At 39.9% G+C, this 27,608-nt stretch overlaps 1 protein-coding gene across 1 annotated transcript; it reads left to right on the top strand.

The window, feature by feature from the left end:
- On the top strand, nucleotides 1-26,622 carry RNF168 (ring finger protein 168). The gene is made up of 6 exons (XM_061411782.1): nucleotides 1-301; nucleotides 5,156-5,236; nucleotides 12,181-12,356; nucleotides 14,886-15,007; nucleotides 16,995-17,076; nucleotides 20,322-26,622. Exons 1-6 carry the CDS (start codon nucleotides 1-3, stop codon nucleotides 21,279-21,281), a joined length of 1,722 nt encoding a protein of 573 aa, XP_061267766.1. The 3' UTR covers nucleotides 21,282-26,622.
- Nucleotides 26,623-27,608: the final 986 nt, after the last annotated feature.

The raw sequence follows: 27,608 nt of genomic DNA, 5'->3' as shown, positions 1-27,608 counted from the left end.
ATGGCTGTACCCAAAGAGTCCATCCCTTCCTTGTTAGAATGTCAGTGTCAGATCTGTGTGGAAATCCTCTTCGAGCCTGTGACACTGCCTTGTAACCACACGCTCTGTAAACCATGCTTCGAATCGACTGTCGAAAAGGCAAGTTTGTGCTGTCCCTTCTGTCGCCGCCGGGTCTCTTCGTGGGCGCGGTACCGTAGCCGAACAAATTCTCTTGTTAATATGGAACTGTGGGAGATAATTCAAAAACACTATCCAAAGGAATGCAAGCTAAGAGCCTCTGGGCAAGAATCAAAGGAAATAGGTGAGTAAAACCCAGCGCGTTTGTTGTCTAAAAACCAAGATCATTTTGAAAGCCAACCGCCACTAATCCATTTTTAAAAGGATAAAACAGAGAGCCAGTTAGTATTTGTCTAATTTGGTCTCAAAATGTTGATTAAGGTCAATGGCAAGATTTTGTTCATTGTTATAATGCCCAGCGTGTGTTCACTTGGTATTTGTTCGATTAAAAATGAAAAGAAAAACCCGAAACAAAAGAATTGCCCGATAGAGTCTTCAGTCATGTGAAAAGTTATATAAATAGTCGCAGAGGAGCCACAATTGCAGTATAGCAACAGCGGAAGTAAGGATTCTTGTGTTAATGTCCTTTTCACTTTCAATTATTTTCTCTAACTTGCTTGCCTGTACATTGCCATTCACTTAATTCTTAAGCTTGCAGGGAGCCTAAAATAGCTTTCTGTGGCCATCTAGTTCAGCTGTTTTTATTCAGAGGTCCTCCACAGTGTGGACTCTTCTTTATGCCCCAAACTGAACGCTTGACTCCAGCAGCTTGACCATTTATGTGCTCAATAAGTCATGCGATGTTTCTTGTTTAGGCTTTGAATGTGATGCTTAATGCTGTGATACACTGACCTTTTTTTGGAATTCTTTTTACTTATTGTCAGTTCAGTTCAGTTCAGTCACTCAGTCATGTCTGACTCTTTGTGACTCCAGGGACTGCAGCACACCAGGCTTCCCTGTCCCATCACCAACTCCCGAAGCTTGCTCAAACTCATGTCATGCCATCCAACCATCTCATCCTCTGTCGTACCCTCTCCTGCCTTCAGTTTTTCCCAGCATCAGGGTCTTTTCTTACGAGTCAGTTCTTCTCATTAGGTGGCCAAAGTACTGGAGTTTCAGCTTCAGCATCAGTCCTTCCAGTGAATATCCAGGACTGATTTCCTTTAGGATGGACAGGTTGGATCTCCTTGCAGTCCAAGGGACTCTCAAGAGTCTTCTCCAACACCACAGTTCAAAAGCATCAATTCTTCAGTGCTCAGCTTTCTTTATAGTCCAACTTTCACATCCATACCTGACTACTGGAAAAACCATAGCTTTGACTCTACAGACCTTTATCGGCAAAGTAATGTCTCTGCTTTTAATATGCTATCCAGGTTGGTCATAGCTTTTCTTAGTTTGCCATTTTAACGATTTTTAAGTGGACGCTGTAGTGTTAAATACATTCACAGTGTTTTGCAATCATCACCACTATGTTTCCAAAACTTTTTCATCACTCCAGACAGACTCTTTAACCATTAAGCTATGACTCCCACTCTTCCCCTCCCCATTTCCAGAGTTCTCTGTGAATTTGCTTGGTTTTTTAATTTCTATGAAGCCCCAGTAAAACACACACACCACCTATTTAGCAGAATTAAACATCATAGACATTCTTCCACAGAATTAGCTCATAAAATGTTCCCATAAACCCCAAAAGATACCAGGACAAATCACCAAAATCAGATCTCCGTGGTATAAGCAGAAGGAAGCATCTGGGCTGTGTGATGGATCTGAGAACAAAAGAACTTCAGAATAAGCAACAGGTATTCATTGGGAAGGGCTTCCCAGGTGCCTGGGCAGTAAAGAATCCACCTGCCAATGAAGGAGATGTGGGTTCAGTCCCTGAATCAGAAAGATCCCCTGGAGAAGGAAATGGCACCCCACTCCAGTGTTCTTGCCTGGGAAATCCCATAGACAGAGGAGCCTGGCGGGCTACAGTCCATCAGATCAGATCAGTCGCTCAGTCGTGTCCGACTCTTTGCGACCCCATGAATCACAGCACGCCAGGCCTCCCTGTCCATCACCAACTCCCGGAGTTCACCCAGACTCAACGTCCATCGAGTCAGTGATGCCATCCAGCCATCTCATCCTCTGTTGTCCCCTTCTCCTCTTGCCCCCAATCCCTCCCAGCATCAGAGTCTTTTCCAATGAGTCAACTCTTCGCATGACATGGCCAAAGTACTGGAGTTTCAGCTTTAGCATCATTCCTTCCAAAGAACACCCAGGGCTGATCTCCTTCAGAATGGACTGGTTGGATCTCCTTGCAGTCCAAGGGACTCTCAAGAGTCTTCTCCAACACCACAGTTCAAAAGCATCAATTCTTCGGCGCTCAGCCTTCTTCACAGTCCAACTCTCACATCCGTACATGACCACAGGAAAAACCATAGCCTTGACTAGACGAACCTTTGTTGGCAAAGTAATGTCTCTGCTTTTGAATATGCTGTCTAGGTTGGTCATAACTTTCCTTCCAAGGAGTAAGCGTCTTTTAATTTCATGGCTGCAGTCACCATCTGTAGTGATTTTGGAGCCCAGAAAAATAAAGTCTGACACTGTTTCCACTGTTTGCCCATCTATTTCCCATGAAGTGATGGGACCGGATGCCATGATCTTCGTTTTCTGAATGTTGAGCTTTAAGCCAACTTTTTCACTCTCCACTTTCACTTTCATCAAGAGGCTTTTTAGTTCCTCTTCACTTTCTGCCATAAGGGTGGTGTCATCTGCGTATCTGAGGTTATTGTTATTACTCCCGGCAGTCTTGATTCCAGCTTGTGCTTCTTCCAGTCCAGCGTTTCTCATGATGTACTCTGCATAGAAGTTAAATAAACAGGGTGACAATATACAGCCTTGATGAACTCCTTTTCCTATTTGGAACCAGTCTGTTGTTCCATGTCCAGTTCTAACTGTTGCTTCCTGACCTGCATTTAGGTTTCTCAAGAGGCAGATCAGGTGGTCTGGTATTCCCATCTCTTTCAGAATTTTCCACAGTTTATTGTGATCCACAGTCAACTGGAATTCCATCGCCTCCACTAGCTTTGTTCGTAGTGATGCTTTCTAAGGCCCACTTGACTTCACATTCCAGGATGTCTGGCTCTAGGTCAATGATCACACCATCATGATTTTCTGGGTCGTGAAGATCTTTTTTATACAGTTCTTCTGTGTATTCCTGCCATCTCTTCTTAATATCTTCTGCTTCTGTTAGGTCCATACCATTTCTGTCCTTTATCGAGCTCATCTTTGCATGAAATGTTCCTTTGGTATCTCTGATAGGGTCCTCCCAAAAATTAGACACAACTTAGCAACTCAACAACAGCAACAAAGATAATATAAGTGTATTCATAAAATATGTGATCTCTTATGTCTGGCTTCTTTCACTTAGCATAATGTTTCCAAGGTTCATACAAGGTTCTATTATGCATTAGTACTTCATTCCTTTTTAGGGCTGAATAATTTATATATATATATATTTCATTCATTCATTGATGAACATTTGGGTAGTTTTCACCCTTGGCTGTTTGAATGGGTGCTGATATGAATACTCATGTACAAGTATTTGTTTGAATATGTTTTCATTTTTTTGTGTATATAGGAGTGGAGTTGCTGGATCATGTGGTAATTCTATGTGTAGCCTTTTAAGGATCTGTCAAACTTTTTCACAGATCTGCATCATTTTACATTCCCTTAACAACGTGTAATCTCTGCATATCCTAACCAACACTAGTTCTTTTCTGCTTTTTAAAAATTTTTTTTCATTTTTTATAGCCATCCTAGTAGGTGTTAACTGGTATCTTAGTGTGTTTTTTAAATTGTGGTAAAGTATACATTACAAAACTTACCATTTTAACCATTTTTAGATGTGCAGTTCAAGGCATTGAGTACATTCGCATAGGTGTGCAAGCATCACTATCATCCCTTTCCAGAACTTTTTCATCTTCAAAAACTGAAACTCTATGCCCGTTAAATAATAATTCCTCAGTTCCTCTCTATCCAGCCCTTGGCTACCACCACTGTTACTTCCTGTCTCTATGATTTAACTACTTTATGTACCTTATATAAGTAGAATCATAGTAGCTATTTGTAGCTTTTTTTGTCCCTTCCCTTCTTCCCTCCCTTTCTCTTTTTCTCCGCTCTCTCTTTTTCCCAGTATGGGCAATTTGGCGACTTCATTAAAAAAAAATAATCCAAGTATAATTACCTTACAGTATTACATTAGGTTCACTATTTCACAGCAGTGATTCAGTAATTTTACATAGTACAAAATGATCACCACCATCTTTCACTTAACATAAAGTCAGACTTTATGTTGTAGCATGTGAATGAATGAATTTCTTTTTTTGGCTAATACGTGTTTACTGTGTTTGTTTATCCTTTCATCTGTCAGTGGGTCATTGGGTTACTTCCATCTTTGGCTTCCACCTTTTGGCTATTGTGAATTAACATTGGTGTACAAGTGTCTGTGTCCCTGCTTTCAACTCTTTTGAGTATGTACCCGAAAAGAAATTGCTGGATCATGTGGTAATTCTATGTTTTAATTTTTTGAGGAACTGCTATACTCTTCCATAACAGCTGTACAATCTTAAATACTCCCACCAGCAAGGGCAAGAGTTCCTTTTTGTATCTTTGTTAGCATTTGCTACTTCCTGGTTTTGTTTTCTTGGTTTGATGGAGTAGGGGGGAGATGCTGTTTCATTGTGCTTTTGATTTATATTTCCCTAATGACTAGTGACGGTGAGCATCTTTTCATGTGCTTGCTGGCTATTTGTATATATCTTTTTTGGAGAACTATCTGTTTGCTGTTATTGTGGGATTGCTTTTTAAAAATTCCTTTACTGTTATTTTAATGGCTTCTAGAGAAAGAGCTAAGTATACATATTTGTGTGCCATTTTGAACCAGAAAACCTCTGGCCTTTTTAAAAATGGAATTCCATATTCCTGTAGCTGTTAATAATTGTACACTTATTTTAATTTTGCATTTTATATTAATATGGGTTTAATGTAAGCTCAAAGGTAGCTATAGAATTCTGTAATTGCCTATAATGTAATTTTCTCTCTTGATCTGAAACAGTTGATGACTATCAGCCAGTCCGCTTATTAAGTAAGCCTGGGGAATTAAGGAGAGAATATGAAGAGGAGATAAGCAAGGTAGGTTGTAAATGTTCTTTTTTGGAAAAATTTTCTGCTGTGTTTTTGCATACAGTTTTATGTGCCTATATAAATAAATAATATACTGAAATGTTAATGATTTTAATATAGCTTATAAAGGCTTCAGTTGTTTTTTATTTATTTATTTATTTATTTATTTATTTATTTTTTTTCAAGCCCATTGAGTCGGTGTTGCCATCCAACCATCTCATGCTCTGTCAGCCCCTTCTCCTCCTGCTCTCAATCTTTCCCAGGATCAGGGTCTTTTCCAATGAGTTGGCTCTTCATATGAGGTGGCCAAAGTGTTGGAGCTTCAGCATCGGTCTTTCCAAAGAATATTCAGGGTCGACTTCCTCCAGGATTGACTGGCTTGATCTCCTTGAAGTCCAAGGGACTCTCAAGAGTCTTTTTTTTTTTTTTGTAATTTTAATTTTATTTTATTTTTAAACTTTACATAATTGTATTAGTTTTGCCAAATATCAAAATCAGTTGTTTTTTAATGTGGACCATTACAGTATTGTTTCTGTTTTGTATTTTGCTTTTTGGCTGCAAGTCATGTGGGATCTTAGCTTCCTGACCAGGGGCTCAAACCCTCACCCTCTGCTTTGGAAGGCACAGTCTTAATCTCTGGATCTCTAGGGACATCCCAAAGCTCCAGTTTTTACATGTGTTCAAAATAATTAAAATTAGCTTTAGTTTATTTATACGTGTTTGGTGCTCTTCTTATGTGATAGTGATCTGTAAGCATTTAAGTATGAAGGAGATTTTTTAAATTTCCCTGAAGCTTTAAGCATAAAGGATAGGAAACGGTGGTATATGGTGTCTTAAGTCCATTCAGGCTCAAAACCACCATAGACTGGGTGAATGAAGCAACAAACATTGATTTCTCACAGTTCTGGATGTGGCGTTTGGCAAGGGTCTGTTTCCTGGCTTCTCAACAGCTGTCTTCTCACTGTGTTCTTACATGGCAAAAAGAGGGAGGGAGAGATGGATCACCTCTCTTGTATCTCTTGTTCTAAGGCTCAGTTCAGTTCAGTCGCTCAGTCATGTCTGACTCTTCGCAACCCCATGAATCGCAGCACGCCAGGCCTCCCTGTCCATCACCAACTCCCGGAATTCACTCAGACTCACATCCATCGAGTCAGTGATGCCATCCAGCCATCTCATCCTCTGTCGTCCCTTTCTCCTCCTGCCCCCAATCCCTCCCAGCATCAGTCTTTTCCAGTGAGTCAACTCTTTGCATGAGGTGGCCAAAGTACTGGAGTTTCAGCTTCAGCATCATTCCCTCCAAAGAAATCCCAGGGCTGATCTCCTTCAGAATGGACTGGTTGGATCTCCTTGCAGTCCAAGGGACTCTCAAGAGTCTTCTCCAACACCACCGTTCAAAAGCATCAATTCTTCGGCGCTCAGCCATCTTCACAGTCCAACTCTCACATCCATACATGACCACAGGAAAAACCATAGCCTTGACTAGACGAACCTTTGTTGACAAAGTAATGTCTCTGCTTTTGAATATGCTATCTAGGTTGGTCATAACTTTCCTTCCAAGGAGTAAGCGTCTTTTAATTTCATGGCTGCAGTCACCATCTGCAGTGATTTTGGAGCCCCCCAAAAAAGTCAGCCACTGTTTCCACTGTTTGCCCGTCTATTTCCCACGAAGTGATGGGACCAGATGCCATGATCTTCGTTTTCTGAATGTTGAGCTTTAAGCCAACTTGTTCACTCTCCTCTTTCACCTTCATCAAGAGGCTCTGTAGTTCCTCTTCACTTTTTGCCATAAGGGTGGTGTCATCTGCGTATCTGAGGTTATTGATATTTCTCCCGGCAATCTTGATTCCAGCTTGTGTTTCTTCCAGTCCAGCGTTTCTCATGATGTACTCTGCATATAAGTTAAATAAACAGGGTGACAATATACAGCCTTGATGTACTCCTTTTCCTATTTGGAACCAGTCTGTTGTTCCAGTTTTAACTTGAACATCTGTTGCTTCCTGACCTGCGTACAGATTTCTCAAGAGGCAGGTCAGGTGATCTGGTATTCCCATCTCTTTCAGAATTTTCCACAGTTTGTTGTGATCCACACAGTCAAAGGCTTTGGCATAGTCAATAAAGCAGAAATAAATGTTTTTCTGGAACTCTCTTGCTTTTTCGATGATCCAGCGGATGTTGGCAACTTGATCTCTGGTTCCTCTGCCTTTTCTAAAACCAGATTGAACATCAGGAAGTTCATGGTTCACGTACTGCTGAAGCCTGGCTTGGAGAATTTTGAGCATTACTTTACTAGCATGTGAGATGAGTGCAATTGTGCTGTAGTTTGAGCATTCTTTGGCATTGCCTTTCTTTGGGATTGGAATGAAAACTGACCTTTTCCAGTCCTGTGGCCACTGCTGAGTTTTCCAAATTTGTTGGCATATTGAGTGCAGCACTTTCACAGCATCATCTTTCAGGATTTGAAATAGCTCAACTGGAATTCCATCACCTCCACTAGCTTTGTTCGTAGTGATGCTTTCTAAGGCCCACTTGACTTCACATTCCAGGATGTCTGGCTCTAGGTCAGTGATCACACCATCGTGATTATCTGAGTCGTGAAGATCTTTTTTGTACAGTTCTTCTGTGTATTCTTGCCATCTCTTCTTAATATCTTCTGCTTCTGTTAGGTCCATACCATTTCTGTCCTTTATCGAGCCCATCTTTGCATGAAATGTCCCCTTCGTATCTCTAATTTTCTTGAAGAGACCTCTAGTCTTTCCCATTCTGTTGTTTTCCTCTATTTCTTTTCATTGATCGCTGAAGAAGGCTTTCTTATCTCTTCTTGCTATTCTTTGGAACTCTGCATTCAGATGTTTATATCTTTCCTTTTCTCCTTTGCTTTTCGCTTCTCTTCTTTCACAGCTATTTGTAAGGCCTCCCCAGACAGCCATTTTGCTTTTTTTGCATTTCTTTTCCATGGGGATGGTCTTGATCCCGTCTCCTGTACAGTGGCACGAACCTCATTCCATAGTTCATCAGGCACTCTATCTATCAGATCTAGGCCCTTAAATCTATTTCTCACTTCCACTGTATAATCATAAGGGATTTGATTTAGGTCATACCTGAATGGTCTAGTGGTTTCCCCGACTTTCTTCAATTTAAGTCTGAATTTGGCAATAAGGAGTTCATGATCTGAGCCACAGTCAGCTCCTGGTCTTGTTTTTGCTGACTGTATAGAGCTTCTCCATCTTTGGCTGCAAAGAATATAATCAATCTGATTTCGGTGTTGACCATCTGGTGATGTCCATGTATAGAGTCTTCTCTTGTGTTGTTGGAAGAGGGTGTTTGCTATGACCAGTGCATTTTCTTGGCAGAACTCTATTAGTCTTTGCCCTGCTTCATTCTGTATTCTAAGGCCAAATTTGCCTGTTACTCCAGGTGTTTCTTTACTTCCTACTTTTGCATTCCAGTCCCCTATAATGAAAAGGGCATCTTTTTTGGGTGTTAGTTCTAAAAGGTCTTGTAGGTCTTCATAGAACCGTTCAACTTCAGCTTCTTCAGCGTTACTGGTTGGGGCATAGACTTGGATTACTGTGATATTGAATGGTTTGCCTTGGAAACGAACAGAATTCATTCTGTCATTTTGGGATTGCATCCAAGTACTGCATTACGGACTCTTCTGTTGACCATGATGGCTACTCCATTTCTTTTGAGGGATTCCTGCCCGCAGTAGTAGATATGATGGTCATCTGAGTTAAATTCACCCATTCCAGTCCATTTTAGTTTGCTGATTCCTAGAATGTCGACATTCATTCTTGCCATCTCTTGTTTGACCACTTCCAATTTGCCTTGATTCATGGACCTGACATTCCAGGTTCCTATGCAATATTGCTCTTTACAGCATCGGACCTTGCTTCTATCACCAGTCACATCCACAGCTGGCTATTGATTTTGCTTTGGCTCCATCCCTTCATTCTTTCTGGAGTTATTTCTCCACTGATCTCCAGTAGCATATTGGGCCCCTACTGACCTGCGGAGTTCCTCTTTCAGTATCCTATCATTTTGCCTTTTCATACTGTTCATGGGGTTCTCAAGGCAAGAATACTGAAGTGGTTTGCCATTTCCTTCTCCAGTGGACCACACATTCTGTCAGATCTCTCCACCATGACCCGCCTGTCTTGGGTTGCCCCACGGGCATGGCTTAGTTTCATTGAGTTAGACAAGGCTGTGGTCCTAGTGTGATTAGATTGACTAGTTTTCTGTGAGTATGGTTTCAGCATGTCTGCCCTCTGATGCCCTCTTGCAACACCTACCATCTTACTTGGGTTTCTCTTACCTTGGGCGTGGGGTGTCTCTTCACGGCTGCTCCAGCAAAGCGCAGCCGCTGCTCCTTACCTTGGATGAGGGGTATCTCCTCACCGCCGCCCTTCTTGACCTTCAACGTGGGATAGCTCCTCTAGGCCCTCCTGCGCCGGCGCATCCACCTCTCCTTGGACCTGGGGTTGATCCTCCTGGCCGCCACCCCTTGTCTCCGGAGTGGGGGCGTGGGGTAGCTCCTCCCGGCTGCTGCCCCTGACCTCGTTCGCAGGGTATCTCCTCTCAGCCACCGCCCCTGACCTCAGACATGGGGTGGCTCCTCCTGGCCGCCGCCCCTGACCTCAGACTTGGGTAGCTCTTCTCAGCTGTTCCTGTGCCATTGCAGCCTGGCACTCTCTGTCGCTGCCCCTGACCTCGGACTTAGGGTAACTCCTCTTGGCCACCGCCCTTCGGGCATGGGCTACTAGTCCCTTTCATGAGGAGTCCACCCTCATGATCCTATTACCTCCTGAAGGCCCCACCTGTAAATGTCACATTGAGGAGTTAGGGCTTCAGTATATGAATTTTAGAGGCAGAAACAGTGCCTTTAGATGAGGAAAGCATAAAGGGCTAATTGTGAAGTTGTTTTTCAGTCTTTCAGTCATGTCCAACTCTGACATCATGTATTGCAGCACACCAGGCTTCCCTGTCCTTCACCAGCTTCTGGAGCTTGCTCAAACTCATGTCCATTGAGTCAGTGATGCCACCCAACCATCGTCCTCTGTCATCCCCTTCTCCAGCCTTCAATCTTTCACAGCAACAGGTCTTTTCCAGTGAGTCGGCTCTGTGCATCAGGTAGCCAAAATACTGGAGTTTCAGCTTCAGCATTACCCCTTCCAGTGAATATTCAGGGTTGATTTCCTTTAGGATCGACTGGTTTGATCTCCTTGTTGTCCAAGAAACTCTCAAGAGTCTCACCAGCACCACAGTTCAAAAGATCAGTTCTTTGGTGCTCAGTCTACTTTCTTTGTCAAGTACCGAATTAGGAAAAGCGGGGTCTTTGGATTTCACTAGTACTAGGAGAGCCTACGGAGAAGGCAGTGGCACCCCACTCCACTACTCTTGCCTGGAAAATCCCATGGACGGAGGAGACTGGTGGGCTGCAGTCCATGGGGTCTCTAAGAGTCGGACTTCACTTTCACTTTTCACTTTCCTGCATTGGAGAAGGAAATGGCAACCCGCTTCAGTGTTCTTGCCTGGAGAATCCCAGGGACGGGGAGCCTGGTGGGCTGCCATCTGTGGGGTCGCACAGAGTCGGACATGACTGAAGCGACTTAGCAGTAGCAGCAGAAAAACCTTAGTACTCCTCCTACCCTGATTAGTCTAGAGCAATGTTGTCCAATGGGTTCATACACAGTTGAAAGTTTCCTATTAGCCACATTTTAATTTTTTAAAAAACATGAAATTTTTATATATATTGTATCTAAAGTATTTTATTATGTAGTCAGTATAGAAAGTATTGATTATTCTTATTTAGTCTTCAACTGTGTATTTTGTACTTATACTACATCTCAATTTGGACTAGTCACATTTCAATAGCCACATGTAGCTAGTGGCTACTGTATTAGACCATGTGAGCTCTACAAGAGCTAATAAATAATCATAGTAGTTAATTGTCAGCATATTGTCTAAATAATGTCTTTAAGTAAGGGTTTAAGAAATAATTTAATGTTCACAACAATGTAGTGAGAACAGGTTTTATCAGGATGATTTTGGGTATAGGTGAAAAAAACTATAATTTATTGGAATTCCAGAGATTAGTAGGGACTTCTGGGTTGGTTTCATCCACAGCTCTGGTTCCATTTCTTTGCTGACTTCTGTCACCTGGCTTTATCCTCAGGTTAATAGCAAGACAGCTGCACATTTCTGAACCTCAGCTGCATATACAATGATATGCAGAGGAAGAAACAGCAGTCTCTTCCAGTGGCTTTCCTTTAAGAGCAAGAAAACTTAACAAATCTTTCCTCCTATTTCCTTCACTTGAATTGAATCAAGGACTTATTTTCGAGTCAGGTCCTTTGGATTTCTAAAGTAGTTCTTAACATTATTTCTTTCAGGAAGTATAGTTTAAATGCCCACAAGCATGGTCTTAGGTCCAGAAAGCTGAGTTTGAGCCTCTACTCTGCCATTTACTGAGCTAAGAAAGTTAGATCACTTGCTAATCTATTACAGTTTTTCTTTGTCTTTCCTCATAAAACTCATAAAAAACAGTTTAATTCAGTTTTTATCATTCCATTCCCTTGCTTGTGTTTGGTTCAGAAACCTAAGCCAAAGTTAGTCAGAACGTGACCTTCTAATACCTAAGGAAAAGTATCCCCTAGGAAGACTTCCAAAACTGTGTTATAGTGTAATAGAAACTGTGATAAGGACTGAAACAAGGAGGGATGAGGCTTTGATCAAAGTTTCATTGGACCTACTGGGGAGGCTTCCTAAAGGAGACTTCCTGAACTACTTTACAGGAAATGGCCTCTCCAGATTTGACCTTCATTTGAGGGATTTTAATTCCCTCAAATCCTGCCAATTTGTTGTTGTTTCTTTTTTTTTCACTATTCTTATTAAGAAATATTGCACGTGTACTCAAAAGTTCAGAGAAGGATTGTTCTTTATTAATCATCTTTAAGGTAGAGGCAGAGCGGCGAGCCTGTGAGGAAGAAGAAAACAAAGCCAGTGAAGAATACATTCAGAAATTACTGGCAGAGGAGGAAGAGGAGGAAAAGAGACAGGCAGAAAAAAGGCACAGAGAAATGGAAGAACAACTGAAAAGTGATGAAGAACTGGCAAGAAGACTGAGCCTTGATATTGTAAGTTTTAAGAAAGAACTTTGAAGTATTCCCATTACTATTGCTTTGTTTGATTTTGAACAGTCTAAAGAGGAAGCATTCACCATAACTGAAACTATTTCTGACATATTTGCTCTACCTAAAACAAAACTTTTTTGGCATGTTGTTATATATTTGCTCTAATCCAAGTATGTGGTTTTCTTGGTTTGTTTGGGGATTTTTTTGTTTGTTAAGAATTTTTTTTTTTAATGTAGATCATTTTTAAAGTCTATTGAATTTGTTACAATATTGCTTCTGTTATTTTCATGTTTTGTTTTTTAGCCATAAGGCATGTGGAATCTTAGCTCCCCGACCAGGAATCAAACCCATACCCCCTCATTGGAAAGCAAAGTCTTAACCACTGGACTGTTGGGGAAGTCCCCCAAGTATTCTATAAAAAATTTTTATTTTTCATAAGTAAATTCAGTTACGTAGGAAGCTGTTCAGTGGAAAATGAAAACTCCATTTCCCCCTCCCACTTTTCCACTCCTATTCTTATTCCATTACATCAGGCTCTTTCCCCAAAGGTTAGCACTATTAATGGTTTCTTACTTATAACTTTTTTTTTTCACCTAAAATGAATCACACTGGGTTGTTTTTTTTTTTCCTGACCTTTTTTTTTTCCTTTTGAATGTAGGTTTATTTAGTATTTTATGTTCACAAATTTCTTCTCCTTTATCATTTTACATGTAAATGGGAAATGGCATCAGTCAGCATTGCAGAGGTAACAAATGATCCCCATATCTCAGGCTTTCAACCACCCACATTTATGACTTGTTCACGATTCATGTCAGCTGATTTGGTGGTGTTTCATGTGAAGAGGGAGTCCTCTTTAGGCCATGCCATTCTTATGGAAGAGGAAAGAGAATAAAAGCCAACCATGCAGTGGTTCCTAATGCTTCTGTTTAAGCATCATGACAGTTTACATGCCATTTAATAAAGCAAATCACTTGACTTGGTCCAACATCAAGGGTCAGGAAGAGATTTAGCTTCATAAACTGTTTCCTGACCTTTTTCACTTGATATTTCATAAGAGATTTTTCATATTGCTACATATAGTCTATAATTCTTTTGTAATAGTGGTAAAATATTCCACTGTATGGATGCCAATCACTTTTTGAAAGTGAAGCACATTAAATTCTTTTTTGTCCATGCTGCGCGGCTTGTAGAATCTTAGTCACCCAATCAGGCATTGAACCCCTGCCCCCTGCATGGAAGCACGAGTCTTAAACACTGGACCTCAAGGGAAGTCCCTAAATTCTTATATAACATATTAAACCTGGATTTTGTTATCTTGCCATGGTTAAAAATTACTGCCTAGGGGACAGTGAATTAAGGGAAGGATGATAGAACACATACTTTAAGACCAAAGGATACAGTGAGACCCAGTAATTTGAAAGGACCTGGCAGAATCACTTGAAGTTCTTTTAAAATACAAAATCTCTGGGGGTGGGATTTAGGGAATACCACTCCCCTCTGGGGACGTGTGTGTGCAGGTTTGAGAGCCTCTAAAAACAATTCTTCTGTTTTCAAACAACAGATATCTTAAAATATATTTACCAAAGTGAAGTATATCCAGAATTGATTTTTCCCTCCATTTTTTGAGAGACTTGCCATTCATAATATAACTGAGTTTTAGAATGTACACCCTTTTAAAAATTATATTTCCTTTTAAAATTTAAGTGGAATAGTTTCAGAACTTTACACAACTGAGAAATTAAGTAAAAGACATAGACTGTGGAACTTCCCTGGCAGTTCAGTGATTATAACTCAGCACTTTCACTGCCATAGCCCTGGATTCAGTCCTTGATGCGGGAACTAAGATCCTGCTAGCTGAGCAGCAAGGCCAAAAAAAGACCGATAGAATAACAAATGGGATAGGAAAGAAAATATATCAAAGAGGAAACCCTGGGGTCAACTTTGTCTTTCGAGAATTATTGTTCTAATTCTTGTTTTCACATGGGATTATAAGAGCAGATCTATTGATATTTTGGAATAAAAGTTTGGTGGTTCAAGGCCAAATGTCAACCACCACTAAGTATGTTAATTTTTCCAGTGACATAGTAGGAAACTTATGGGTCTGTCATGAGATAGGAAGTAAATATTCATGCTATTTATTGATATGCCCTTAAATTCCCCAATTAAATTATTTTACATAAAATAACTTTTATTCCAGGTATAGCCCCAGCTTTTTCAATTTTCCCCTATAGGTTAAAGTAGTTATAAATATATGAAATTATTCATTAGAAAAATTAAAAAATGATCAGTTAATGAGATTAGTATCATCATGCTGTTTGTGTTTATCTAAAGTAGGGTAATAATGCAATTTAGACCAACTTAGATAAACTTAATCTTGTTTATACTAATTTTTGCATGGTCAGTATTATTTCACAGGATATATAGAATTTAAGTATAATGAGCATAATACCTGAAAAATTCTATTGTGGATTCTGAGTTAATTAATAGCTTATTTTATTTTAAAATTGTTTTATGCTTTTTCTGTTGTCGAAGAACAATTTCTGTGAGGGAAGTGTTTTGGCTTCGCCTTTGAATTCCAGAAAATCTGATCCAGTCACAACCAAATCACAAAAGAAAAGTAAAAACAAACAAACAAACACTGGAGATATTCAGAAGTAAGTGAATATGAAATACTGCTGTATCAAAATTTGGCCCATCAACTCTGCATGAAACTCTCTAGATTGTCTGAGATTAATATAAAGTGAAAATAAGAGAGATGCTCACATAGCTTAGATTCCTGGCTAGCATGAAGAGATGTGAAGCCTTTTTTTATCTTGACTGCTCAGTATTTCCATGTTGGTACCATTTTCTCAAAATCAATCAGTTGGATTCCTTCTTCTCTTGGTTTGGATTCAAATGAAAAAAAAAACTAGTCCAGTATAAGGCCATCCTCATTGAAAGAGTTTACAATTTGGCATCTAGATCTTACCCCACTCTGTTTTTCCCAGTTTATATATTACATTTCTTCCCTACTATACAAAAAACATGAGTCAGGTAGTCAACAGTGAAGTGAATTTAGTTGCCCCACTGTGCCCCTCTTAGCAGCAAGACGAGTTGACAAGGTTTCCCATAGTAATTCATAGTCGAAGAAGTTTATCAACTACAATCTAGACTTCAAAAACATGTAAGGGCTTTTGGTTCAACTAGATAAATATGTGCAGGTGATTTACCCCCTTCCAAAATTCATAGAAATTTAGGATTTGAGATGGTGGAAATTTGGGACAGGGAGATGAAGATTTATAGCGAGAGGGCAGTGTTAAAAGAGGTGGTTGCTATTAAGAGAAAAAGCAGACATGTAGCATCAATATTGTTAATGCTGATATTATGTAAAGTAGAAATCAAGAGAAAAGCAGGGATATTTCAAATCGATATAATATTATTCAGCATAAAGGATATAGGGGGCTTCCCAGGTGATGCTGTTGGTAAAAGAACCTGCCAGCCAATGCAGGAGACATAAAAAGGGACAGGCTTGATCCTTGGGTCAGGAAGATCCTCTGGAGAAAGAAACGGCAACCCACTCCAGTATTCTTGCCTGGAGAATCCTTTGGACACAGGAGCCTGACAGGCTATAGTCCATAGGGTCGCAAAGAGTTGGACATGAGTTTGAGAAGCAACTTAGCATACACACACATAAAGGATATAATTGTCATAAATCTTCTTGAATCTAAATATATACTTTGAAATATATAAACATAAAAATTTATCAGAAATACAAGAATAAACTGATGCTTAGATCGAGATGTGCTCTTATGCTGCTGCTGCTGCTAAGTCGCTTCAGTCATGTCCAACTCTGTGCGACCCCATAGATGGCAGCCCACCAGGCCCCGCCATCCCTGGGATTCTCCGGGCAAGAACACTGGAGTGGGTTGCCATTTCCTCCTCCAGTGCATGAAAGTGAAAGTGAAGTCGCTCAGTCGTGTCCGACTCTTAGCGACTCCATGGACTGCAGCCTACCAGGCTCCTCTGTCCATGGGATTTTCCAGGCAAGAGTACTGGAGTGGGTTGCCATTGCCTTTTCCAGCTCTTATGCTAACATATTGATAAATCTCATGTCTCTGAGCAGATAGTTGATATAAATTTGTATGTAATAAAATCTCTATACCAAAATGGTAAAGAATCTGATCATGGACCATTTTTCAGAGATAAAAAATGTAGAATTTCTGACATTAAAAATAAACTAACATATTCTTTCTCCTAATTTAAAATGTCATTTCCATTACTTTTGGAAAGACTATACAGTCTTAGGTTGTTTTGATGCCAAGACCTACCTATTTAGATTATTTTGAGAATTCAGGAATAATTTAGATTTGACTTTTGCTTCCTTTTCTCCTATTTTTCACTAAAATATCAATACTCGGACTTGTAAGTGTTGTTCCAGAGCTAGACCAAAATACCTGAGACAGGGAGATAAAATAACACTTTTTCTGATAAATCAGCCAAGTAGCAAGTGAGACAACTTTGAGCATAAATAGCTAATCTGGCTTTATTTCATTGGATACATGCCACTTGTGTTTCAAAGCATTCAAATTTTGGCAAACTTTTTTTTTTTAATATATATATTTTATTAAAGTGTAATTAACTTCAAACTCTTTTTTTCTAAAGGTATTTGTCACCTAAATCTCAACTTGGGTCAGCATCACAGTCTGAAGTTGTACAGGAAGACAGAAAAAGCTCCATGTCTAAGGTTTGTGGATGCTAAAGATATTCTTGACTTGGCAAGTTTATTAATACTATAGATCGTTAATACTTGTAGTTTCCTAACTTTAAAAAAAAAAAAGTCACTGTAGTAAATGGAATACACCTTCTTAATCATCTTAGTCTCACCTAAGCTAGGAGTCAGCAGATTTTTTTCTCTAAAAAGCCAGATAGTAAATATTTTAGGCTTTGTGGCCCAGGTGGTCTCAGTCACAACTATTTAATGATTTGTTTTCACGTGGAAACATCCAGAATAAAATGTAAACGAATGAGCTTGTTTTTGTTCCAGTAAAACTGTTTATAAGAGCAAACACCAGGTTGAATTTTGTCCATGGGCAAAATTTGTATATCCCTGACCTAGGTGACTATAGCCATGAAATTAAAAGACACTTACTCCTTGGAAGGAAAGTTATGACCAACCTAGATAGCATATTCAAAAGCAGAGACATTACTTTGCCAGCAAAGGTTCGTCTAGTTAAGGGTATGGTTTTTCCTGTGGTCACGTATGGATGTGAGAGTTGGACTGTGAAGAAGGCTGAGTGCCGAAGAATTGATGCTTTTGAACTGTGGTGTTGGAGAAGACTCTTGAGAGTCCCTTGGACTGCAAGGAGATCCAACCAGTCCATTCTGAAGGAGATCAGCCCTGGGATTTCTTTGGAAGGACTGATGCTAAAGCTGAAACTCCAGTACTTTGGCCACCTCATGCGAAGAGTTGACTCATGCTGGGAGGGATTGGGGGCAGGAGGAGAAGGGGACGACAGAGGATGAGATGGCTGGATGGCATCACTGACTCGATGGACGTGAGTCTGAGTGAACTCTGGGAGTTGGTGATGGACAGGGAGGCCTGGCGTGCTGCGATTCATGGGGTTTCGAAGAGTCGGACACGACTGAGTGACTGAACTGAACTGAACTGAACTGACCTAGATCATCAGACTCACAAAACTAAATAGGCTACCCCTGGTACCAGCTTCACTTAAAAGATAACAGAATGGGAAATAAAGCGTGCTAGTAGGGCAGCATCAGGCATATCTGTTCAGCAAGAATCCTCACTGCAGAGCTCCTAAGTGATGGCCTGGAAGTGAGACCATGCAGAGGAGTGTAGTCACCATGAAGATTTAGAAGTCCCATGCCCCATAAGAGTCAATTATTTACTGTAACGACTCATGGGTGTAGCTTCCAGAGGTCCAGGTAAGGAACAGAGCCAGTCAAAGAGTTGTAAGTCGTTTACCAAAGCCCTGAACTTTGGCTTCCTGTAGGGGCTTAAAGATCCCTCCTAGGTCTCCTAGTACAGATGCAGTTCAACAATAAGGGTCATTTTTATCATAAGCTATGAGGCCTAGTAACACAAGTGACATTCCACCTCTATCATATTTCCGGGAAAATAGCACTAGAAAAAATGAGCTGACACCAAGATCAACGTCCTATATAGAAGTTTTGTTAACCAAAGTTTTGTAAATAGGTTCATAAATTTTTTTCAATTCAGGTAGGTGGTTTTATAGTACCTAACACTTAATGGATATTTATGTGCCCCAAAATGTATGTATTTTGTTTAATCTTCATCACAACCACCAATTCTGTAAGGTATCCTTGTGTCCAATTATAGTTGAGAAAACCGAGGCATGCAGAGGCAAGAGAATTGCTCACAGTCCTGTGAAAGTGAGTCACTCAGCCATGTCCAGCTCTTTGTGACCCCATACACTGTACAAATCCATGGAATTCTCCAAGCCAGAATACTAGAGTGGGTAGCCATTCCCTTCTCCAGAGGATCTTCCCAACCCAGGGATCTAACCCAGGCCTCCCACATTTCAGGCAGATTCTTTACCAGCTTAGCCACAAAGAGTCTCTTAAGTAGAGATAATAGAGGGAAATTCAAGTCCAGATAGTCTGGCTTACGCTGGGACTAATGATTGATGGAAGGAGGTATTGAAGGCTGGTATTTTTTTTCCCCCTATCTTGATATTAATACTCACAGCAAAACGTGGTAGGCAGCTTAGAATTTGTCCAACCCAGACTACATTGGTTCACAAGAAATGTTATGAGGAACAATAAATGCAAAGCAAAGTAGGTAAAAGAACAGTTACGATCTTGAACAAGAAATAATTTTTGTCTTGAAGCAAATTCTCATTGAAGCCTTTCTTAAGGCTTTCCCATGGTCAAAACTAACCCTACATCTTAATTTACCCAAGACCTGTAAGTGAGAAGAATTATACTGGCTAAAGCAAGGGTTCTTAACCTAAGGTCTGTGGGTAGAATCCATAGAGTAAATATGAACCTGGATAGAAGAAAAGGTTTATCTTCCGCCTGACCTCTCATTTTAGTGTTTCCTATAGTCATGAATTGGAAAAGGCAATGGCAACCAGCTCCAGTACTTTTGCCTGGAAGATCCCATGGAGGGAGGAGCCTGGTAGGCTGTGGTCCATGGGATTGCTGAGTCGGACACGACTGAGTGACTTCACTTTCACTTTCATTCATTGGAGAAGGAAAGGGCAACCCACTCCAGTATTCTTGCCTGGAGAATCCCAGGGACAGGGGAGCCTGGTGAGCTGCTGTCTGTGGGGTCACACAGAGTCGGACATGACTGAAGTGACTTAGCAGCAAAGTCATGAATATAAGCAGCAAACCATAATACTGTCAACAGTACCTGTGTCTTTGTTACCAATAACATATTACATTTGTTGTAGATCTCTTGAAACATTTATACTCATCCCTCCTTCAGTGTTACAAATTATTAGACTTGTCACTAGATCTTATTATTTAATGTATTCATGATATGCATTATTATATCATAAGATTTTAATAATTATGTTGCAATATAAATTGATCCCTATGTATTTACTTTTATGTTTTAAAATATTATTCTCAGAAGAGGCCTGTCAGCTTCACAAAAATGCCAAAAGGAGGAGGGTTTGTGACACAAAAAGGGATTAAAAGTCCCTGGTTTGGAGGAAGTTTAAAAGATGAGAGGTCAAGTCATGGTGCCAGCTCCTGGCCATATATAAAACTGACTTGTGGGTTTTGAGCTGCAGGTTTTCATGGGAGTGAAAATGAAGAAATACCTTAAGTTGGCACACAGAATAAAAATACTATTAAGAACTAATATATCTTAGTAGTAGTAATAATCAGGTAATTATAGTATATACTGACAACTCAGTTTTGGTGTTAGTATAATAAGACTTATATGTTATGACTTGATGGTTTCCCTTGGTTCATTCAATCTTTTTCTGTTTTCTACAGAAAATTGATGACAACAGTGATGTGAAGAGCCCTACATGGCAAGACACAGAGGTTGAAGAAGATATGCCAACGCTTTCTCCTCAAATATATCTTGAAGTTCAGGAACAAGGTGCAAAGTCTTCAGTGGAGTCACCTATGCCTCAGTTATATACCAGTGATGGAGAATGGTACCTTGAAGGAAAAGTTGAAACAGGACCAAGCAATCATGAAAAAGGGTTATGTGTCATCAATCTTGAGGAACCTAAAGCCAGAGTTCCCTACTCTGGAGATGCTGCCACTGAGCCTTGTGGTGAAACAGAGAGTGAATGTACTCTATCAGATATGACACAGTTCCTTAGAAACAACACGGTTGGAACAGAAAATGAAGAGTCTCACCTACAAATCAGTAAGGGTACCTCCAAAAGAAGAAACCTAGAACCTTTGTCTGAAGCAATCAGAGAGCCATGCTTTTCTGCAAAAAGAAGGAAAATGTTCCCCAAAGCCTCCTCAGACCAAGAGGAAACAGAAATCAGCTTGACCCAAAAACTGATAGATTTGGAACATCTACTTTTTGAGAGACATAAGCAAGAAAAGCAGGACAGGTTATTAGCATTACAACTTCAGGAAGAGGTGGATCAAGAGCAAATGAGGCCAGACCGGCAAAAAGGATCCCCAGATGGATATCAGTTACGGACTGTATCCTCACCTCCAGACAAAGTACTAAATGGACAGAGAAAGAATTCCAGAGACAGAAATTCCAAAAGACAAACTGAGCTAGAGCAGCCAAAACCTCGGACAGACTCAAAAAAGGAAAACCATCAGCAACCTTCTTTTAAGATCCAGTTGAAATGTTCGGTTAATAGAAGAAAGATAGCAAATTCTACTAATGATAATTGTAATGTATCTAAAACTGCTCATTCCCTACAGCCTAGTAAGTCACAGAAAAGTATTTTTCAGATGTTTCAGAGAGTCACAAAGTAATGCTTGAGTAAGAAGAGTATTTTATAATCCAGTAAGACTGGGTTGTGAAGCTTTCCATCATAGGTTCTTTATAAATTTTTCATTAGCTCTGCTCTGTAGACACACTCATTATCTCTAAAGGACCATGTGATTACAAAGGAGAAATACATGAATGTGTTTCTGCCGGACTCAGTTGTAAGCAAGAGTCCCACTCCTTTCCTTTTTCAATAACTGTGATGTACTAAGTATAGGTTGACAGCCTTTACAGATGTAAAATTGCATTTGCCAACTCCCAGGAAATATTCAGTTCCGTGCATTTCCCCCAAAATGCATATTTTATGGCCTTTGAGCCCCTTTTTGTCCTGACTAGTAATCAAAGCAACATTAGTATCAAGTAGCTAAGGTATCCAGGCAGGGTTTAAAAGCTGTTTTCTTGCAGCTTTCCCATATTTGCAGAGCACTTGACATACATCTTTCATAACACTAATTTCCATCTCTGCTTTAATTAAGTATTAACAATATTTTCTTTGACTTAAAATGGGTTGGGGTCAGTGTGAAATCAGAAAAATCAGGGTTTTCTGGAAAATTAGGACTTAGTTGACAAAACTAGACTGTTGATGCAAAGGAGCTTGTCTTGGGATGAGGCTAGGTGGGTAGATGAACAGTGTGGGATGATCAGACGGCTGGCTCTAGAATGGAGTAGCGGGTGTAGTCTGGCAGAGTGTTCTTCCTCGTCGTTTCTTTGCTGAATGACAAAGAAACATTTAGATTTTATAGTTTTACACACCTTACTATCGAATCTACTATTCCAGAGGAAAAAATGGAAAGTTATGTCACAGTATCCTGTATTGTAGAACCTGACTAACCATGTGTTTATTTCCTTATGTTATTGTACTGACTTATTTGTGTTTATGGACAAAAATAGAAAGTATGATACTTGGGTTTTGCCCTATCTTATCCCCAAAAGTTAAATAGGAAGGCAGCAATTTCATTTTATGAAATTTAACTTAGAGATCTTTTGTCTCAGTAGTATGAACAACTTTGAGCAAATAATAGGTTTAACAGCATTTCTGATGGATGTCTAGTTAACCATGCTATTAAGGTAATAACATAATAAAATGTCCTAGAGTTAATAATTGTAGCTTAAATTTATCAGTGCTTTTGGACATTGATTTTTTTTTTCTCCAAATTTTGTAACCAAAATTCTGTAATCTGCATACTGATGGCATATCGTTCAATATTGATTAATTATGGGTAGAATCCTGATGCTAACTTAAAATTTAGTTTGCCCTTTCTCAAAAATGATTGTCTCCTGAGTAATGATTGTGCTGAAATGAAGTGTACTTAGAAACTATCCAAATTTGTCTAAAGTAGACTAACATCTTTTCATCAAACCAATATTTTTTTAAGACCAATTTTGCTTTACATTTTAGGGATTTCTCAAATAAAATTATGCAGTTAAATCTTCCTGGAATAGTCCATGACCAAAAAGGGAGAAAAATAGTATAATGTATTTAGGATTTACATATATAACCACCTATTTGTCTGTGAAAAGTCTTGCTGACTAAAATTGGTTTTAACACAAATTTTAACTTCTTAGTCTTTCTGATAATCCTACCATGTATGCATCTTTGTAAAAAACTAGTAAATATTTTGTGTCATTATAATGTATTGATACTTTTCCTTCCATTTTTATGGAACGGATATGAGTGTTTAATATCTCAAGGAGTGCTAGAACTGTGCAGAGGCTGAAAATCTGAAAATTAAAATAATTATTAAAAATTAAAATGGACTATATGTTTTATCACAGTTAAAAATTAAAACATGAAAATAAGTTCTGTGTAAAAACTACCATAAAGGAAAACTGGAAGACATGGAAGACTAGGGAAAAAGTAGATACAGTTCACCACAAAAAACTAATTTCTTTTTATAAAGTGTCTGCTAGTACATTAAGAAAAAGACTAACAACTCAAAAGAAAAATTAGAAAAGTTTATGTTCCCAAGAAACAGTTCTCAGGAAAGGAAATACAAATGGCTCTTGAATGTGTGAAAAGATGCATAATATCACTTATACCAATGCTCATATGTTTTTCCATCCTTCATTAGTAAAGATAAAGGTGCTTTTTTGGTTTTGTTTTTATCTGTGTATGGGTTTTGGTTTTGTTTTTGTTTTTTTTCCAGTCTTGGCAAAACTGTAGGGAAATAGGCACTCTTATGTGTTGCTTGATATGAATAGAAAACTTTTAAGCCCTGAAGAGGTAACCTTGGCAATTTACCTCTAGTAATTTCTTACTATTTCACACATATGTAGAATGGCATGCACAAAAGATTTTTGTATGGTATTGTTTGTAATAACAAGTTAGAAACAACCATAAGCGTATCAAGAGACAATAAATGATGGTAAAATGGAATACTATACAGCAGTTAAACAAAAAACCCCACTTTACTGATATGAAAAGCACTATAAGATATAGAGTAAACAAAAAATACAAGTGTAGAATAGTGTGCAACTATTTATCCAAAGAAGAGAATTGAGAAACCTGTATGCAGGTCAGGAAGCAACAGTTAGAACTGGACATGGAACAACAGATTGGTTCCAAATAGGAAAAGGAGTATGTCAAGGCTGTATATTGTCACCCTGCTTATTTAACTTCTATACAGAGTACATCATGAGAAATGCTGGGCTGGAGGAAGCACAAGCTGGCAATCAAGATTGCCAGGAGAAATATCAATAACCTCAGATATGCAGATGACACCACCCTTATGGCAGAAAGTGAAGAGAAACTAAAGATCCTCTTGATGAAAGTGAAAGAGGAGAGTGAACAAGTTGGCTTAAAGCTCAACATTCAGAAAACGAAGATCATGGCATCCGGTCCCATCACTTCATGGCAGATAGATGGGGAAACAGTGGCTGACTTTTTTGGGGGGGGGCTCCAAAATCACTGCAGATGGTGACTGCAGCCATGAAATTAAAAGACGCTTACTCCTTGGAAGGAAAGTCATGACAGCAAAAAAGCAGAGACATTACTTTGCCAACAAAGGTTCCATCTAGTCAAGGTTATGGTTTTTCCAGTGGTCATGTACGGATGTGGGAGTTGGACTGAAGAAAGCTGAGCGCCGAAGAATTGATGCTTTTGAACTGTGGTATTGGAGAAGACTCTTGAGAGTCCCTTGTACTGCAAGGAGATCCAACCAGTCTATCCTAAAGGAGATCAGTCCTGGGTGTTCATTGAAAGGACTGATGTTGAAGCTGAAATTCCAATACTTTGGCCACCTCATGCGAAGAGCTGACTCATTGGAAAAGACCCTGATGCTGGGAAAGATTGAGGGCAGGAGGAAAAGGGGACGACAGGATGAGATGGTTGGATGGCATCATCTACTTGATGGACATGGGTTTGGGTGGACTCCGGGAGTTGGTGATGGACAGGGAGGCCTAGAGTGCTGTGGTTCATGGGGTCGCAAAGAGTCAGACACGACTGAGGGATTGAACTGACTGAAGACAGAGAAAAACAGTATTGCCAGCAGGGAAAGAAACTGGGTGGCTGGGAGACAGAAGTGGAAGAATGAGTTTAGATGTTTTTCTACTTTTTGAATTTTCAATCATGTTGAATGTATCATCTACTCAAAACTTAAATATAAGATTAAGGCTATTTATGCATCTAAGCTTATACCACTCTAAGCAGTTCTTTTTTTCCTTTAAATTCTAAGAATCATAATTTAGGAAGATTTTTCAATGTGAAAAAAAAGTAACAGTTTTTGCAAATACCATTGTGAATGAATACATTTAGCTTTAATGTACTATTTTTAAATTATCTGAGAAGCAAAGCTTATGCTTTTCAGGTAGCAGTGCTGTAGACCTGCAGTCCTGCTGAATACAATGAGAAGAGCCAGATAAAAGTGTAAAATTTTCTATTTAAAAACATCAGAAAGCTACTGAAACAATGAGGACTATGTTAGGGGCTAAGATTCTAGAGAGGGGAGACCTGAGAGGTGAACTGATGTTTGCAACCCCTCTTCCACTTGTAGCGTGTGCCTATTCTGAATGCAGAATGGGAATGAGGACTTCCGCTGGTGAACAGGTCTGCTCTCTGGCAGAACTCTTGGCCAGCTCATGAAGCTGGAGTTTTTAGAGACTTGAAGGTGATCAAACACAAGTTCCACTTTCTCATCAAGATAACTACAGTTTTGAAACTGTTAAGAGCAGAGGCTAAAAGGCTGAAAACCTTTGAAAAGCAGAGAGGAGTTGTCATCAGGCTCACACTGCAGATGAGACAAGAACAGAATTCAGGACCTACCAGGGGAAGGAAGCTTGTTGAACACACCAGAAGCCTCAACTGAAAGCCCCCCAGCACAGAAGTCTGCAAACTAAATCCCAGGAGCCAAATCTGCACTCTGCGATACTTGTAGGACCTGTGAATGGCTTTAAACAGACTCCTAGAGGGACTTATCTGGTGGTCCAGAGGCTAAGACTCCGTGTTCCCAATGCAGGGCGCCTGGGTTCGATCCCTGGTCAGGGGACTAGATCCTGCGTGCTGCAACTAAGAGTTCACATACCACAACTGAAAGATATCACATGCTGAAACAAAGTTCCAAGAGCCTGTGTGCTACAACCAAGACCTGGCGTAGCCAAATAAAGAAAAATAAATACTTAAACTAAATAGCTCTTAGATTCCTTAGTTCACATATAAGGAACTGAACTGTGGGAGTAGTAATTTGTGCATGAATTTTGGACCACCAAAAGAAGGGGCGTGTGGTGCAGGAGGGAAGAAAATAATGTCCTTCTTAACTTGATCTCTACCTGTATGACCTTAAGCAAGCTACTTAATCTCTCTTAATTTGTAAACAGGAATCAATGTAACCAAGAGTTGCAATGGAGAATTAAGGGAAGTAATAGAGCAACTGGCACAGGCCCTGACTCAACGAAGAACCTTAAATTGATAGTGTCTCTCCTGGCTCTCCTCCAGTCACTACTCCATCTGACCCCACTTTGGGGAGAGTCACTTATCCAGTGACTCCGTGTACTGTAAGTGCCCATGTATAGCATCCAGTAAAGTGCAGTTGCCTTCTGTCTACTCACGAACACTACTCACCTCTCCCCTACCGGATGTATTTTTAGCTCTGTGTCACAAGAGACCCCGACCATGAGTTTCCCTGTGTTATAGCTCCCAGATCACAAGTGACTTTAGCCTCAGAGGAAACCATTCCTCAAATATCTTGTGGCTTCTTCAAATTCCTATACAAGTTCTATACATTTGGTATGCATAAAGGTGTGTAAAACTGCAATGGGGAGGTGAGCCTCTACTGTGTTTACCCATAACTTGATTCCTGTGTAAAGATCTTAATAAATAATCATTACTTTAAATTTTGTCTTTTTTTTTTTTTTTTAACCCTTCAATGTAAGTTGCCTTGTGGCAGGACTGGGAGCAACATGGACCCTGAATTCAACTGAGAGGACCCTTCCTTCTCTTACTTTACATTTCACTTTACATTTCTCTTCAACTTGGCTTTTGTGGTCCCAGGCTGCTGCACCTAGGCTCTGTCTGTGAAACTAGTTCAATCCAGGTTTTCACTCAGTTGGGGATCATAAATTGAGTTTATCCATCGTTTGTGTCATTCCTCTTCATCTCTTAAAACCCATAAAAGGTTTAGGTGTCTGTTTTTTACTGCAGGATTAGAATCCCACTCTGGTCAGTTTATACTAGACAGATGTAGGTTATACTGGGTTTATTGATCACAGTTCACTGAAAAAGAAAACTGTAATAGGTATTTGAACAGAGTATGCAGTATAGAAAAATGGTTAGACAGGTGTTGGAACAAAAGGGAACACAGATAACCCAAAAATGATCACTGTGAGAAGTGGCTACCACCCTCAAAGCTGGGAAACACATGGGAAGGATTCTGGTTACTAGAATGTAGGTGCTCAGGATGTGTGGGAGAGTGGATCCTGCAGACTTGGTGGTCAGATTTTTGAGACATACCTCCCAGCTACTGCTGGGGCTCTGAAAAGGTTCTAGAGGAGTTGAAGGCATTTGGAAGCTTGGGATCAACTGCCAACACTGAGAGGAACAGCAAAGAAATGTCCCCTTTTCCCTTTCCTCCTAGTACCTCTTTATAGAACTTAATAGGAAGCTTGCTGGTGAAGGAGTCTGGAAAAGGGGTTGGGGTTTTTTTGTTTCTTCAGCCTGGCAGCATGTGGGATCACTTGGAACCTCACCCACTGGACTGCCAGGGAAGTCCCTGGAAATGGTGTTTTTTTATATTCCAGGAGAGTTTGGAATGACAGGCTGGAGAAAACAGGCAGGAGATAAGCAATAAGAGGAGGGAAAACAAGCACAACAGAGTTTTCCC

The sequence above is a fragment of the Bos javanicus genome, chromosome 1 (genome assembly GCF_032452875.1).
Source record: "Bos javanicus breed banteng chromosome 1, ARS-OSU_banteng_1.0, whole genome shotgun sequence".
NCBI classification, from domain to species: domain Eukaryota; kingdom Metazoa; phylum Chordata; class Mammalia; order Artiodactyla; family Bovidae; genus Bos; species Bos javanicus.
Note: the sequence above shows the minus strand (reverse complement) of the source record. Positions and strands in the feature narration are given on the sequence as shown.